The sequence below is a fragment of the Nycticebus coucang genome, chromosome 8 (genome assembly GCF_027406575.1).
Source record: "Nycticebus coucang isolate mNycCou1 chromosome 8, mNycCou1.pri, whole genome shotgun sequence".
NCBI lineage: Eukaryota > Metazoa > Chordata > Mammalia > Primates > Lorisidae > Nycticebus > Nycticebus coucang.
In genome coordinates, this window is record NC_069787.1 from 35,204,931 (window position 1) to 35,221,439 (window position 16,509).

Genomic DNA, 16,509 nt, shown 5'->3' on the forward strand with positions numbered 1-16,509 from the left:
TCAACACACATTATTTTATGTTAAAAAAATATCATTAAGTGAAAATATGTTAAGCTCAGAAGCTTTCAGGCATGTCTTATCTAGGTCGCACAGACTTATTTAGGATTCCAGGAAATGGCCCTTCTATTTCTAAAGTATCTATCTCAGCATAAAAAATTTTATCACACATACCCATTAGGAAATTAAATAACCATTCTAAACATGAAAATATTGCCTTAAGGGGTTTGCATGTTAGAAATGAACCTCATTGGCTGCAAACTGAATTCAGAGAGAAGAGAATTCTTCATTCATTTGCAGAGCTCTGCTATTCACACTGCATAGAATTCCTTCTCTCATAGCACCTCTCTGATTTTTGAAATAGCAAAATCTTAAGAAGTTGTACCTTTTTTTTTCCCTGTCACTACCCACCAGCATACGACACCAAATCAAATTGTTTCTAGGGTTATCTTATTGTTTATCTGTGCTGAATCATTTCAGCACCCCCCCCCCAACTTTTTAAAAAAATAATCTCACTTGCCTACAGATGGCATAGATCCGGTTCACACCACTAAGATGCCAAAGGCGCAAGACAAACTACCACAAATAGCTATGCATGTTTTTTAAACCAGGAAGTAATTCATGGTTAAGTACAGACTATAAAGGTTTAGCTGAAAATAAATCTATCCACCAGAGAATCAGGTTTTCTCAGTCAGGCAATCCATACTAATATAAATCAAAAGCTGCTGAAGAATGTTACCACTGGAAACGAGTAAATTATTTGGTAACTTTATCTACTTGACTACCTTAGTAGCTGCCTTCAGTTAAACTTGTAATTTAAAATGAACACATTTGCTTAGCTCTTCATGTGATCCAACACTGACATTGCAATATGGGAGCTGTGTATGTATTTAAAACATTAAGGATGTGCGACTGCAAGAGGGACTTTGCCTAACAAATGGAATCAGTGTAATCTGGTTTATTGTACCCTCAATGAATCCCCAAACAATAAAAAAAAATTAATTAATAAAAAACATTAAGGAAGTGAGAATGACTAAGTTCATTACTTAAATGGTATATTTCCAAAGGTTTTCCTACAGCAGTCCTGAGCCTCTCAGCGAAGCTGTGGTGACTTATTCCTGGAAGGACATAACTTCAATAATGGTTTTAATGGTTTATGAGGTACTTTTTTAAAAGCCGGTTCCACACCAAGAAAACATCATTCAGCTATTGACAGACAAAATCAAATCCCCCAACTCAACCACACAAAGGCTACAATCAAGTTAGGAAGGTTAAAGGGATAGTGATTTGTTAAGTGCTACTTGCTTTCCCTTATATAAAAGTTGTATGTCAGGAAAGAAAAACTAAAGTAACTTTATTTCATTTATTTATTTATTTATTTATTTTTGAGACAAAGTCTCACTTTGTTGCTCTTGGTAGAGTGCCGTGGAGTTACAGCTCACAGCAACCTCAAACTCCTGGGCTCAAGTGATTCTCTTGCCTCAGCCTCCCCAGTAGTTGGTTCTACAGGCACCTGCCACAGCACCTGAGTATTTTTAGAGGTGAGATCTCCCTCTTTTTTTTTTTTGGAGACACAGTCTCACTATGTTGCTCTCGGTAGAGCGCTATGGCATCACAGCTCACAGCGACCTCAAAATCTTGGGCTCAAGCAATTCTCTTGCCTCAGCCTCTCCAAGTAGCTAGGACTACACAGCCCACCACAACGCCCAGCTGTTTTTTTGTTGTTGTTGCAGTTGTCATTGTTGTTTAGCTGGCTTGGGCTGGGCTTGAACCCGCCAGCCTGGATGTATGTGGCTGGTGCTGTAACCACTGTGCTAGGGGCACCGAGCCGAGATTTCCCTCTTGCTTAGGCTGGTCTTGAACCCATGAGCTCAGGTAATCTCGGCCTCCCAGAATGCTAGGATTACAGGCATGAGCCAGTGTGCCCAGCCTCTCTAAAGTAACTTCAGTTATAATTTTCCAAATTTGGCATCTGAGGAGGTTTTTTTTTTTTTTTTAACTTAGTTTTTCTCTTTTCTGTGATCCCAAAACACTCTGAACATGCTTCCAAATGTCAGCATTTGTCAGCCAGAATGGTAAACATCTATTTACAGTTTTGTCACCTGCCTCAGAGCTCCTGTAGGCCATGTCTTGGTAATCTTGCTTTGTAAACCATGGCACAGAGTAGGTCTTCAATTAATATTTGCATGACTGGTATAGCTTTTCTTGTGAAAAGGAGTAATTTTCAAAAGGCCCCAGACCAGGGTTGTCAACTTTGTCTACATATTGGAATAACCTAAGGAGCTTTAAAAAACACTGATGTACAGGTCCCTAATTTAATTGGTTTGGCATGTGACCTGAGTATCTAGACTTTGTCTAGTTTCCTATGTGATTCTACCATGCAGCCAAGGCTGAGAGACTACCCTAGACTGGGCTGATACCTCAAGAACCATTAAACCACAGCTGAGTAAGTTAACATCTGCCTGGTGCTGAGAACACTGCCTGGTACATGGCACATGGCACATGACACTATACATAAGGGTTTGGCAAATAAAGCTCACTGCTACTATTTATCTTAAACCAGTGTTTTACAAACGTCCATCAACTGCTAATGATTTTTTTATGGTTTTTACCAAAGTCACATAAAATACTATTTTTTTACTCAACATTCTTACTTAAATTATCAACTCTACCATTCTGTCTTCCTTCCAGTATAATATTAACCAATTTCTCATGGTGAATAAGACAATTCTTCACACTGGATTTGAAGATGTTAGTACTACTGACCTCCTACAACTTAATCACCCAGTGCTCCTTTGCCAGAGATAACTGTTGAAATTATTCTCCTGGCTCGGTGCCTGTAGCTTAGGGGCTAACGCACCAGCCACATACTCCAGAGCTGGCGGGTTTGAATCCAGCACTGGCCCACCAAACAACAATGACCCTACAACCAAAAAACAGCCGGGCCGGGCATTGCGGCGGGGGGTTGAGGTAAGAGGATTGCTCAAGCCGAACAGTTTGAGGTTGTTTTGAGCTATGATGCCAGGACACTATAGCCTGAGACAACAGAATGAGACTGTGTCTCAAAAGACAAAAAAAACAAAAACAAAAAAATGTATACTCCTTTTATTCTCTGGGTATCAGAACTCTCAAACAGGTATCTCAGAGCAATTATGATGTACTTTCTCTGAAGAACAAATGGTTAGATAAAATTCTCAATGTAATTAAATACTATCAACTTCTGCTATAAAGCTTATTTTGAGAATGCAAATTTATTCTAAGGTGACTGATATACTAGGGAATAATGTGGGCATAATGTGACCTTGTATTTGATTTTTTGGTGATTTTTGTCTATGAGAGACTCTAGATCAGTGGTTCTCAACCTTCCTAATTTCACAGCCCTTTAATAGAGTTCCTGTGAGTCGTGACCCACAGGTTGAAAAGCTGCTCCAGATAAATGCAGAAAACTACACCCTCCTGAGCTGAGCCACATGGGAATACGATTCACAAAATGCACACCCCTGGCACATCCACTACTCCCCACAGTTCACCAAGGCTGTCAGGAACCATACACACACCCACATCTGGTGCTACAGCTTTCCAATTTCAGATAACTTCCTTCCACCACTTCACAGTAACTCACAAGCTACAGCCCTTCCCACACCCACTTCCACAAGCAAACACCAGGTCATTTCAACATAAGCTGCCATATTTACTCTAGTATTTACTTACTTTAAAACTATTTAACATATGTAAAACTGTGCTAATGTTTTCATTAGCTTTCTATCTTTTTCTGTGTGTGTCACCAGTGAAGTTTGTGTTTTGCTTTATCCCTATTTTCCCAATAAGCCTCATGTGGTTTTTTATTGTACAATTTTGCATAATACTGTAATTTTTTAGGAATGCATGTTGTGTTATAGCAAAACTCACTGTAACTTGAAGCTTGTCCTTTCAACTTTCTCCCTGTTTTCTTTAGTTAACATCTTCTTGTCTATTATCTCTTACTATGGGATTCAGCACTAGAAAATCAAGACTTAACATTTCCTACCATTCAAAGTTTGTTGATGTATTAGTATTGCAAAATAAATTATTTTCTACTTCAACAATAAAAGCTATTTTAAAACTAAGAATGGCAATCTATCATGTGAATTTCTTCCATGAAAGAAATATAGTGGAATTTCTTCCACTAAAACTTGAAATAGATTGTGTGTGTAAGTAACTGAGATCCTGGCTAAAAAATGCCAGCTTAAATTCTTGTCATGCTACTGAATTAAGTTGTTCCTTCACTTCATCAACAGGCAACTCAGTCTGTGACAAGGACAGCATCTGGCTTTCTCATCACAAGAAAGCAAGGAGAAAAAAACAAATTTAATAATAGTTGAGATGGAGTTCCCTTGTTCTTTCACTGTGGGTCTTTATTTTTCATACGATTTTAAATTGGGCTTCCAGGTTAAAAAAAATTTTTGCTCCTAGATCAAGACAGAAATGAGCAAATTACAGGTAATGTTAGGGACTTATATTAAATGGACAAAGTGGTGGACAGATGCTAAGCATAACAGCAATGTGGTCTGCTGAGGAGTCCAAGTTGAGTTTTCAAAGCACTCCTCTCTTCAGGATCTGGCACCAGCCCAGAGAAAGCACACTCTGGCCCGAATGAGGAGGGCATTCATCGTGCATGCTTCCAGCAAGGCACAGATAGACAGGAAGATGGACAGACAAGTACGGATATAGGGATAGAGCAGGGACAAAGAAAAACATACCTGAATGTATGTGTGTGTGTCAGGGGAGAGGATGGGACAGACAGGTAGAAACGGGGAGTGCAAAAGAAGGGATGAAGAGGGACAGGGAACTCCACAGGCCTCTCTTCTTCCTTATGGTTTAACGTGCAACATGGCTGAAGGCAAGGGCAGGATGTGGGGGGTAGCGTATGAAAAAGGACCCTGTAGGTCTTCCAAAATGGACACCACCAGTAATACTGTGCTTATAATTTTGAATTCATGTGGAGATTTAAAAATATATATTATTAACATCTAGGTACAAATCAAAAACTACAAAGCAAACAATTAAATCTTTTTATATCAAAATATTGCTTTGAAAATAACTAAAAATGGTTTATAATGTACAGGTGTTGAAAATAGGGTACAAACCTAAAAAGCAGTAGAAACAAGTTGTAACTTCAAATGCTATCATTCATAATTGGAAAAAATCTAGAAGGATAAATATCAAGCTTTTTTTAAAAAAAGTTATCCCTAGTGGTAAAGGTCTATTTTTAAAAGCTTTCATGTATGTTTTTGCTATGATGTAGTTTATTTGATTATCAAATATATACTTTTAAGAAAGAGAAATGGCATTTGGTGTTCTGGTCTCAATTTCAGTCATGCAAAAATAAAGCAAGGCATACTATCATTTATGAATAAAGGACCAATTTGTCCCGTGTTCAACAGGTATCATGCAAGAGTGGCTAACAACTAAGAAATCCCCACAAAACTCCTTTTATTGAGGACACTTTTTCTCCATCTTATTAAACCTTTTTCTGATCTTTTATAATCCAAACAACTGACCGATGAGAAGTCTCACCTTTAACAACATCATCAACAGCTGCTACTACTTATATTGAGCAGAAACCATGTGCCAGGCACCATGCTATGGCATTTAAAGGGATTATCTCATCCAATCCTGACCCATCCTTCTAACAAACTAGACAATATATTATCCCCACTTTCTAGATGAGGAAGTAAAGGTTTTAAAGGACCCAAGTCAGTTATCCAATGTCACACAACCAGTAAAGAGGCCGAGTGAGGTGCAATCTCAGGCAGGCTGACTTCAGCAAGGTGGAAGGAAGCACACTCCACCCTGCGTGCTCTTAAATGGTATTACCAGCAAGCCATAACCCACGATCCAAAGGCAGGCAGAAGGCAGGGGTAGAGCTAAGATGTGTACTTCAACTGCTCAGCACAGGGAGGCTGTCAGCGTGAAAGTCTACATGAGTGAACATACAAGGTCGTTGATAATAGGCTTTTTGGTAAATTCAGGGTAGGATCCAGAATCTGTTCAAGGGAAAACCAAGTTGTTTTAAATTTCATCTTTCCATTTTGTTCTCCTAAAGATAAGCTATGGGTGTGTCAGGCATTATAAAAGTTTTTCTTTGCTCAGGGGTCCTTAAACCACCTAAGATGGTTTGAAGAGCAAATTGTGGTAGAAAGGATCAATCAGGGCTGCCTTTCTGGCATGGCTAAAAAGAATCAACTTACACAGTTCCCTGAGGATGTTCTACACAAGACCATTAGGAAGAGCAGCAAATACTTGTTTGATAGGATTCAAACCCACCAACCAATACAATTATGCATTTTTCCTGTCACTCTTGGGTTGTTTATGGCCACCTTCCCAGCAGATGCTCAGGGATGTCAACCACAGTTCTGATATGCGGAGGCTGAGTAAATGGCCAGCCTGAATAGAATCCAAAGTCAAATAAAAATACTTTTTAGATAGTCTGAAAAGGGTAAAAAATTTGGAATCAGAGACATGTGGGCTCACATCTTTGCTCAGCTGGTTATTAGCTAGGTGACCCTGGGCAACCAGCCCACTCTGTCCTCTCTGGCAACAACTTCATCAGCCACGTCTACTTTGCAGAGCTACTGGGGATTAAATGATAAGGAGTTGCAAAGCCCACAACCCAGGTACTGGGAACACAACAGTGAGTAAGACAGCTGCTCCCTGTAAGTTCAGCTGATGCCTGCTACAGACTCCTTTCTTTAGATAGAAAAGTAATCATTTCTACCTCACTACTAAAGCAGGTAGAAAGTACTTCAGGAACAAACCAAACCCTCTCTACTTTATCTTTCCAATGTGGTAAGGATATAGTTTACATATTTTTAGATGCCCTTCCAGGAAGATACTAAGCTCTTCTCAGAAGCTCAGCTTTCAGAATTCATTTTAAAATGAATACAGAAAGAATGTTCATTCAGAAAGAATGTTCATTCAAGCTAAAATTATTTTATAAATAAAAGGCTGGCTCATTTTCCTGACAGAATTCATGAGACAGGAAAAACTCCAGGTGGAAACAAAGTAAAGATGTCTCAAATTCAGTTCATGGAGCCAAAGGTGGAAATGTGTGGCAGAGTATCAAAGTAATGATTCCTAAAATCCATATTTTTTTCTTTAAATGAAAGTCACACATTTAGATAGATTTAGTCAGGTAAGGTCAAACAGAGTGCACATGCTGCACAAAACGTCCTTAAAAGAAATTACTAAAGCACACTTCAAAGAATGTACGATTTCCTGCGTCTCTGACAGCCCCACTCCACAAACACCCCATAATCGCTCCCATTTAAAGCAAAGACTTTCCATAATAAAGCTTACACACGGCTATAAAACGTAAAACATACAGAAACTTGCTTGGCCAGGCAAAGCAAGTAAAAATGCTTATATCAAAAACTCAGTTAAGAATCTTTGGGTCATTCATTAAACTGTCCCTTTATGGAATTAATATTTTTATGTTTAGGTTGAAAATAACTGCAATGTGCCATTATACAGCTCCCAGTTGACCCACCCTGTCACACTTCACTTTCAAGTTGCCAGACACAACTCATGAGGTGTCAACTGGCATCATATGTCTCTCATAAGGATTGTGACCTCTAAGAAACATCTGAGGGCAGGGCCTGAAGGCAGACTGTAAACCAAGACTGCATTTTTAAAATCTGACTTCTTTCTTACACATCTACTTTGCTCCACACCAGTGCTTTCCAGAAACTTTTGTCATTCACAGCTGAATCATTCATTATGTTGAATCCTTCACCAAATCTGCACAATATATGAGCTATCATTTACAAAACAAGCTTTTAAAAATTCGGTGGCTGAGGAGCAACTACCTAATTAGCATTGTCCTAGGCAATAATACCTGGGAAAAAATGACTTTGGGTTTGACGTAAGAGGTAGATAAGCATTCTTCCTAGTGATTATTAAAAATGCTTGGCATACCACTTGAAATACCATGGACTACACATGGATATTAAGCATTCAACATTTTCTCGTTTTCACTTTTGTCAACTTTTTCCTGTAAATTTTCTTACTCTTTTTAAAAGCACTCACATGTGCCTGATCAGCAAACATGGTCCGATTTTATCCACTTTCTGTGGCACAGGTTCTTTGAAATCCTAAATCTGCTTTTTCTTTGATCTAATTTGTTTGGGTTCTCCAGGCACTTGATGAAACTATTCCAGAGAGAGGCAGGTGGAATCTAATTGCTGAAAGGAAGCAAATTGGTAGGACCGTCCCTAGAACATTTGAATCTCAAATTGGGAGATCCAGACCTGACTTCTGACATGTAGTTCCTCAAAGGACAATCTGCCAAAATTGGGGCTGGGAGGCAGCTTTAGAGCATGCTTAGGTGGGTTACAAATGGCTCTGGAAAACACTGAGAAAGAAAAAGTCTTTACACCACAAAGCACTTCGCATCACTTCCACTAGAGAGATTTAACTGAAAAGGATGATTTCAAACTGACTGCCCTAACAAATTAGTCTCCAACTGCTATCTCTGCCAAATGCAATTTTTTTCCTCCCTCTGATGTGAAGGTGCTTTTAAATTAAAATATAAGGGGACTGTGTAGAAAAGTGAGTCATTTACAGCACTTGGGCCACTTGAAACAACTTTTCACCAAAAGTCTATAATCAAATTATCAAGCTCTCCAAGTCAGTGCTTTATGACAGAAATAAAGGCCCCACTAAAGTATTCGAGGCTCTTGGCATTTCCACGTCTCTGGGCAGGGAACACACTGCAGCACAGCCATTCACACTGGCTGCATCACAGAGAGCAGATCACAAAGGGCAGATTACAAGGGAGAACTCCACTCTTGTGGGGGAAGGGGCAGGCGTGAATGGCTTGTAAATAATGTTGCTAAGAACGGAGCAAAAATATGGCAACCTCAAATAATCCTCTTGCCAGGAATTCTTCCCAAGGGGACTGGTTCTTTCTGAACTTTGCTTTCAAGTATGTGAGAAATATGGAAAACTTATTGAGTATCTGGGGAATACTCATTCCCTGCCTGCTTTTCTTTATAGTTCTTTGCAAACATTGGTAAAAAGGCTTCTTAAAAAATACAAATGCTTTAACTGAAAGAGATGGAATGGTAGAGAAAATGGGGGGGGGGTACTGAAAGCTGTAACAGCTGATAGCCTCAGCTGTAATATAACATCTTTTTTTCCTGAGACTGTCATAAGACAACTTGTCTTAAGGAAAGTTGAATGGTCTGAGTATCAGTTCATTTCTTGAAGGGTGCCTTTCCTATGCCCTTGCAACCCTGTTTAAGGCACAGACTTTTAACCTGAGGGTCATCACCCTCTCAAACACACACACATTCTCAGCCCCTCTCTCTCAAAGAAAGTATCTTTGGGGGGGAAAGACTGCTACGGCTTTGAGCAAACAAAGCCACCAAACTGTTTATGCTGCCCATGATCTTCCAGTTAACATTTCTGACTAGCGTTTTCCCGCAGTGAACAGCATACTAGGGACACTTCTACTCTGCTAACAGCTGTAAGGATTTCTCTCTGCTGTTGTCAGGAAGCAGCGTTACCCAAGTACAGCATCAATCACCCTGCCTGAAACAAACATGATCTCACCATCTCAGCAATGTACATCATTTTGTAAAATTTCACTCCGTGTCTCCATGCCATCATTCACTTGAAATGTTTCTATTCTTCAAGTACCAAGAAAAGAAAAAAAAAAAAAAAGCGCCTAAACCAAAAATCCACCAGTGTCTAGTTTAGATTTAATCTTCTGTTTCTCTACAATTTCAGCAATTTACCATTATAAGTTTAGACTGCCAAAATGTTGATACCGTGTGTAATTCAAGCATCAAACCAACTCAGTCTTTACACAACCCATCTCTGTAGCCACATTTTGGGTCTAGGGTCACAGTTTTTCCCAAATGAAAGATACAGGTCCATCATCAAAATACAAAACAAAACAAAAAAAAGTTTAAAAAATTATGCCCTGGCTCCGAGCCTGTAGCTCAAGAGGCTAAGGTGCTAGGCACATACACCAGAGCCGGCAGGTTCAAATCCAGCCTGGGCCTACCAAGCAACAATGACCAAAAAAAAGTAGCTGGGTGTTATGGTATGCGCCTGCAGTCCCAGCTACTTGGGAGGCTGAGGCAAGACAATCACTTAAACCCAGGAGTTGAAGGTTGCTATGAGCTGTGATGCCATGGCACTTTACCCAGGACGACAGCTTGAGGCTCTGTCTCAAAAAAAAAAAAAAAAAAATTATTCCTTTACCACTCCAATTTTTACATATACACACAGGGAAAGAGAGAATAAAAAAAAAACTGGTATGGTGGGAATGCCCACTAATACGTTCCTTCTGGAAGGATGTTTGGAGAATACTTAGAGACCTAAAAATAGACCTGCCATTCGATCCTATAATTCCTTTACTAGGTTTTTACCCAGAAGACCAAAAGTCACAATATAACAAAGACATCTGCACCAGAATGTTCATTGCAGTCCAACTCATAATCGCTAAGTCATGGAAGAAGCCCAAGTGCCCATCGACCCACAAATGGACTAGCAAATTGTGGTACATGTATACCATGGAATACTATGCAGCCTTAAAGAAAGATGGAGACTTTACCTCTTTCATGTTTACATGGATGGAGCTGGAACATATTCTTCTTAGCAAAGTATCTCAGGAATGGAAGAAAAAGTATCCAATGTACTCAGCCCTACTATGAAGCTAAATTATAGCTTTCACATGAAGACTATAACCCAACTATAGCACAAGACTATGGGGCAAGGGCCAAGGAAGGGGAAGGGAAAGGGAGGGGGGATGTTTTGGTAGAGGGAGGGTAATGGGTGGGGCCACATCTGTGGTGCATCTTAGAATGGGTACAGGCGATTGCACTAATGTACACAGCTATGATTTAACAATAAAAATAAATAAATAAAGGGTTGCGGCATTAGGAAAAAAACTGGTAAAACTCAAATTAGTGTTGTCTTGTTTTTGTTTATTAAAAAAAAAAAAATTGCAACTTCTGTGTAGGAACTCCAATAAGGAGCACAACCCCCCTCCCCCCCAGGCCAGGGAAGAACAGCAGCTCCACAGTGCATCTGCTGAAAAATGCTGGACTGAGCTTATCAGCCACAATCCTTACTGTCATTTCCCCACTAGTTTTATATCCTTTTTATTTCAGTTTATTCTAGGAGCAGCAGGGGAGAAGACCCGAGACCAGAACATGGGAATAACAAAAATCTCATGCTCAGAATATAGCCTATAAAAGCCTCCTTCATTATACACTCTACTAATAAGGAATGGGTGACTAATTACTTAAGGACAGCAATGTTTTCAATGAGTCTGCAACACGTGTTTGTTTTCTGAGGAAAGAAACAGTATCTGCTCCACCTGCAGGCCAGAGCTGTCAACAAATGAGTAAAACATGGGAATTGATATGCAAAAACGAAATCAGAAACAGCAAAACTGAAACTGCCTGATGAGAGTTTTTAGAAAAATCAATTATAAGGAATTAACAGCAATTTGATTAAAGGTTCAAGATCTATTTGTATTTAAAGGCCCACAGGCGAGCTAAATTTTGACCTCAAACCATCTGGTCAAGCTCTTTAGTGTAGAAGGCATGAAATCCGAATTCAGTGAAAACTAATTCAGTTTGTCCTGCTCTGCCAGTTGTCACCTCACTTTCCTACATTAGACAGAAGTCATGAGATAGGTAAGGAAACCCTGCGAACAGCCTTCCCAAATACCCAGTAAAATCAGCTTAGCTCTGGCTACCTTGTTAACACAACCGAAAAAACTATCTTGTCTGACAGTGAATCCATAATTAAATTTTTATACACTCAATTTAAGTTCCTAGGGTTACTGTTTGTATTTCGAAGTTGTTCTTCCTCTTGACACCATGTTCTGTTAGAAACTTTGCTATGGATTTGAAATATCTGACAAAACAGCTTTCAAACACATTCTACAGGAAATACTCGAGAACTGCCTGTCATGAAACCTCACTTACCACAAGATAAAAAATAAACAGTTAAAGCATGTTTCAATGTCCCTCCATTTTTACAGAGCAACATAACCAATGCTTCTCCTTGTTTTGAGATATGAGAATTGTTTGGTGCAAACCTCAGCATTTTGTTGGAGTTAATAGCAAACTCGGCTCCTGTCTGCCTTTGAACTTTGGCCAGATCACTCAAATGACATTTCAGAATGGCTCCTGTGGACAGCTTGCTGCAGCTAATCCCTCCTGCTGCGATTACCCACTCTGATCCCCTACCTCTACAGAGCTCCCTCCCTCCACCCCTTGTGCCCCTTCTGGACTGCTGGCAGAGCAGGACAAAACGCCAGGAGGAAAAAGGCCTGCACCAACGAACTCTTGCCAACTCTGCTTGGTCCTCCACAATATCAGCAACGACCTAACCCACCTTACCCAGGCTCATCTAGAACTGGGCCCTGAGCCAAGCCCAGTCTCTGAGAACTGCCTCGGAAAACTTACCCAGTCGAGCTCTCAGTCCTTGCGCAGAAGCAGGGCTGCTCTGGAGAGGCATCTTGTTACCTTCCATTCACAGAATTTGGTTATGCTTCATTGCACACTTGCTACTGCAGGCTTGCATCATGATTTGAGTCTGCCCACCAACTCCAAATATGCTCCATGTTTGGGCTTATGTAACATTTGCTACTACTGTAAAAAGCACTTGAATTACAAAGGTCCTGGCAGATCAACAGAAAACAGGGGGTGGAGTCTAATTTCAACTAATATGGTCATACAAGGCGTCCTGGCTGGTGTAAATTCTTCCATTTGAAAGGCAACCTGCCAAAACTGGGGAAGATGGAATTTATAAATTTAACCTGCTAAAATGTGAATTATTTACACTCTAAATACCTTTGAACTGGCATGGCTAATGCCAGGTATATTAGAAAATTCGTTTTGATTCATTAAAAAACCTACATCTTAAGTTTCAGAGCCTAGACGTCTTCAAGCTAAACATTTCTATAAATATTAGCAGGCTTTTTCCACATTTGATTTCCCCTATACTATTTATCTTTACCAAACGTTTATTATAGTGAAGCATAATTTTCCTTCCTATATCTAATAAAAAAAATCTTAACCCACTTTTTGTACATATTTGTGAAATATGTATATTTTTATATCCACCTGATTGTCCACAGAGTTTGGTGTTTGATCACTAGAGGATTGACTAAAATTGGGGAACTCTTATATTTTTAACCAAGTATTTCTCTAACTGAGCAGCTCCTTGTTAACAGTGTCCTCCTGGTCTGGCTGTTCCCGTCTCAGCCGCTATTATATTTCCTCTTGGGGCAATGGACAAATCTTATTGTCAAACAGGGAAAAAACTGCCAACTGATCTGAGTTTTATGAAAATAATGGCTTAAATGCTGATGGTGTAGAATGAACTCCTTTAAAGGTCAAGAGGAGGAAAAAAGATTCCTCTACAGAATCCCATTCACCACACACTGTATATTTGAGAAAGTTATGAATTGCATGTGTGGAAATAATTTGGTCTGGAAGGGGTGGGAAAGAGTTCTGAGGCACGGAAACAGTTTCCATCAGACAAAACACAAATTCTAAATTGGCTTCAAAACAGAGAACAGTAGCTATACTGCTCTCTGTTCACAGCAAGCATTCAGATTCCAATCATGTCAGCAATGTCTAAGGGGATTTTTTTTTTGTGTGTGTAGAGACAGAGTCTCACTTCATCGCCCTCGGTAAGAGTGCTGTGGCCTCACACAGCTCACAGCAACCTCCAACTCCTGGGCTTAGGTGATTCTCTTACCTCAGCCTCCTGAGTAGCTGGGACTACAGGCGCCTGCCACAACGCCCAGCTATTTTTCTTGCAGTCATACATGTATACATACAATCCAAAACTGTGGTGCCCCTTCAAAGACACTAGAATAGCAGTTCTCAGCCTGTGGGCCACGGCATGAGGAAGGTTGAGAACCACTGCACTAGAAGAACACAAAGGAAGGGCCATCGGCAAGTCTTAGAAGCACAAGCTGACGGCAGTTCTCCCAGACCTTTTTAAAAGTTCACTGATCCATTTTTTAAGCTAGAAAAAAAAAATTCCATGGCTGTAAAAACTGATTGTCATAGGTTATGGTGTTACTCATTGCACCTCTCCTGCCCTCCCTGATGTGCAACTGAGAAGTTTCCTTGATATCATCAGTAGCAGAACAGAAATGGAGTAAGATGACCCTTCTCAGGCTAAGCCTCGGTTCCATGTCACTGAACCTGGTGTCGGACAGGACACCAAGAGTCCTCGCTGGACTCTTAGCACAAATGCTTACTATTCTAATGTTCTCTTTTGTACATGGTGATAGTATCAGCAGGGGAAAAGTCATTATGAGAACCAGGCAATCCATGACAACTTCTGGTGTCAGTGAAGTTTTTCTGTAACCCTAATGAAAATTTAGCAAATGTGCTTAAAATGCTACAAACAAACCTCTGTACTTAAGCTCACATAGATACTAGAAAGAAACAATTTGAATTTTTTAAGACTTACATAGGAAAAGGGAAAGATAGTAGTATAAGCCAGGAAGATATAATTTTATACACTAAGAAAATATACAAATGCATGAAAACTGGGAATAAAGCTCATAGCTTTAAACATGTACATATGCCTCTCTTAATACCATGAAAAAAATGTTTAAGCAAATACTGCTTGTTCTGCTCAGAAAGTTATTTTTTTCAAACCATTTCCCATTATTCTAGCCAAATAGTTTATTTTGATATTAAATCTCCCAGTGTAGGCTCATACATAAGTGTCTAGGTCTAAGATACAGTCAGATTTCTTTCTTCTTAGGGGAAAAAAAACTCTTCTTTTTTTTTTTGTAGAGACAGAGTCGCACTGTACCGCCCTCGGGTAGAGTGCCGTGGCGTCACACGGCTCACAGCAACCTCTAACTCTTGGGCTTACGCGATTCTCTTGCCTCAGCCTCCCGAGCAGCTGGGGGAAAAAAACTCTTCTATGAATGAGCCCACTTGAAGCAAAGCAGCAAGCTAGCAGAAAGAAAGAGGGAGGCAAGGGTTTGGAGCTCAAGGGGGGTTGCCGGCCTAAAGTCTGAGCGCTTCTGGTTGTGTAGCTGTGGGTAAGAGACGCCTGTCCTCACCTGGGAGCTGAAATCGCCTCCTCCCACAGGGTTAGGGTGTAGTGTAATGGAGATAACAACATATGTAATACAATGCCCAGCACTTCTTAAATGTTCAGTGTTAGCTATTATGATTACAACTGTGAAGAAACTGGAAGGACAACATCACATGAAGGGCAAGAAGAGTTAAACAGTACGACAGAGAAAAAGAGAGGTTCCTACTACAGAAATCAGTCCAGTACTCCACAAATCTTAGGATTTCCTAAATGGAAAAGCCAGCAAAGGTGTCATTTGGTATTCTGTAGGTCAACGAACTAGCTGTTGACAGTTACGAAATACCACGTTCCTGTCATCAGTGACAACCAGTTCTCCATTTTGCAGGAACACAAGTCTCCACTAACTCCACTCCACTGTCTCAGCAGGCCAGGCGAGTTATAATTGGCCTTAATTGGCACTTAGAGGAGCTTTCACATTCCTTACCTACTGCCAAGGAGCACTTAAAAGGGGAAAAAACATTTTCAAAGTTGGAAATACCAAGTAATTCATTCAGCTGTGGATCTGGAACCCTGCTATCCAGGATCAGATCAGCTTCACCAAGAAACGTTGCTGTTATTATCCAGCGCTCATTAGGTACTCATGCTGGATTAGGAGAGAGGGGAGATGAAGTTTCTATCTGAATAATTCACCTGGGTTAGAAACATGCATCAGAGCCTTCCTTTAGCCGGCATCATCTGATTGTTTGATGGATGGCTTTTCAAGGTTCAGCCACACTTCATGTGTGGAAAGAGGGCAAATAAAATACATCTTCATGACCTGATTTACACAGGCTTTGTCATAAGCAGGGTCTGACCTCAGCCCAGTTATTATCTGATACACAAAATTAATACTGCTAAAAGGCAACCAATTACACAAAACGTAGGAAGGATAGTGAGATCAGAAATAAGGTAACAGTTTTCTTTGGCCCTGCATTTCACATGAAATTGTTATCCTTTGGAAGCTACACATTTTGCAGAGAGGAATCCCAGACTAAGAGACCTAGATTTCATCCACAAATTCCACGAAGAAGGAGTAGAAATTTCTCTCAGATGCCAGGGAAAGTGCAGGTAACTGTTTAAATGAATATTTAAAAAAATCCCTACTCATTTTGAAAGATCTCTTCATCTCATATTATTAAGTATTATCCAGACCTAGAAGATATTTGCAATATTAATAATGAAACAAGTTTGTGCTTGTTGGAGAAATTTCCTTCAAATTAAAAGTAGTCATATTTGTGTGTTTAAGAAAATCAAAGAGGCTTTAGAAAAATAAACAGAAGCTTGAAAAAATAAAGACAACAGCTACTCCTGATGTCTTTCATATATAGCTGGTGGATACACAAAGTACAGCAGCCTTTTTGGACAGCAATCTAGCAGCAGGTATTAACACTGCAA

The 16,509-nt window shown here is 39.9% G+C and overlaps 1 protein-coding gene across 8 annotated transcripts in view; it reads right to left on the bottom strand.

Annotated features, from left to right (window-relative positions):
• The window catches only part of ATXN7 (ataxin 7), a 160,118-nt gene that overhangs the window by 27,427 nt on the left and 116,182 nt on the right, over positions 1–16,509 (bottom strand). For 2 of the 8 annotated variants that reach the window (XM_053600834.1, XM_053600833.1), the window contains exon 1: positions 12,468–12,746. The exons of the other annotated variants lie outside the window; for them this stretch is intronic. In XM_053600834.1, the coding sequence (XP_053456809.1) occupies positions 12,468–12,534 (67 nt within the window). In that variant the 5' untranslated portion in view covers positions 12,535–12,746. Of the gene's footprint in view, positions 1–12,467; positions 12,747–16,509 lie in introns of those variants that run through there. 8 annotated transcript variants of the gene reach the window in all.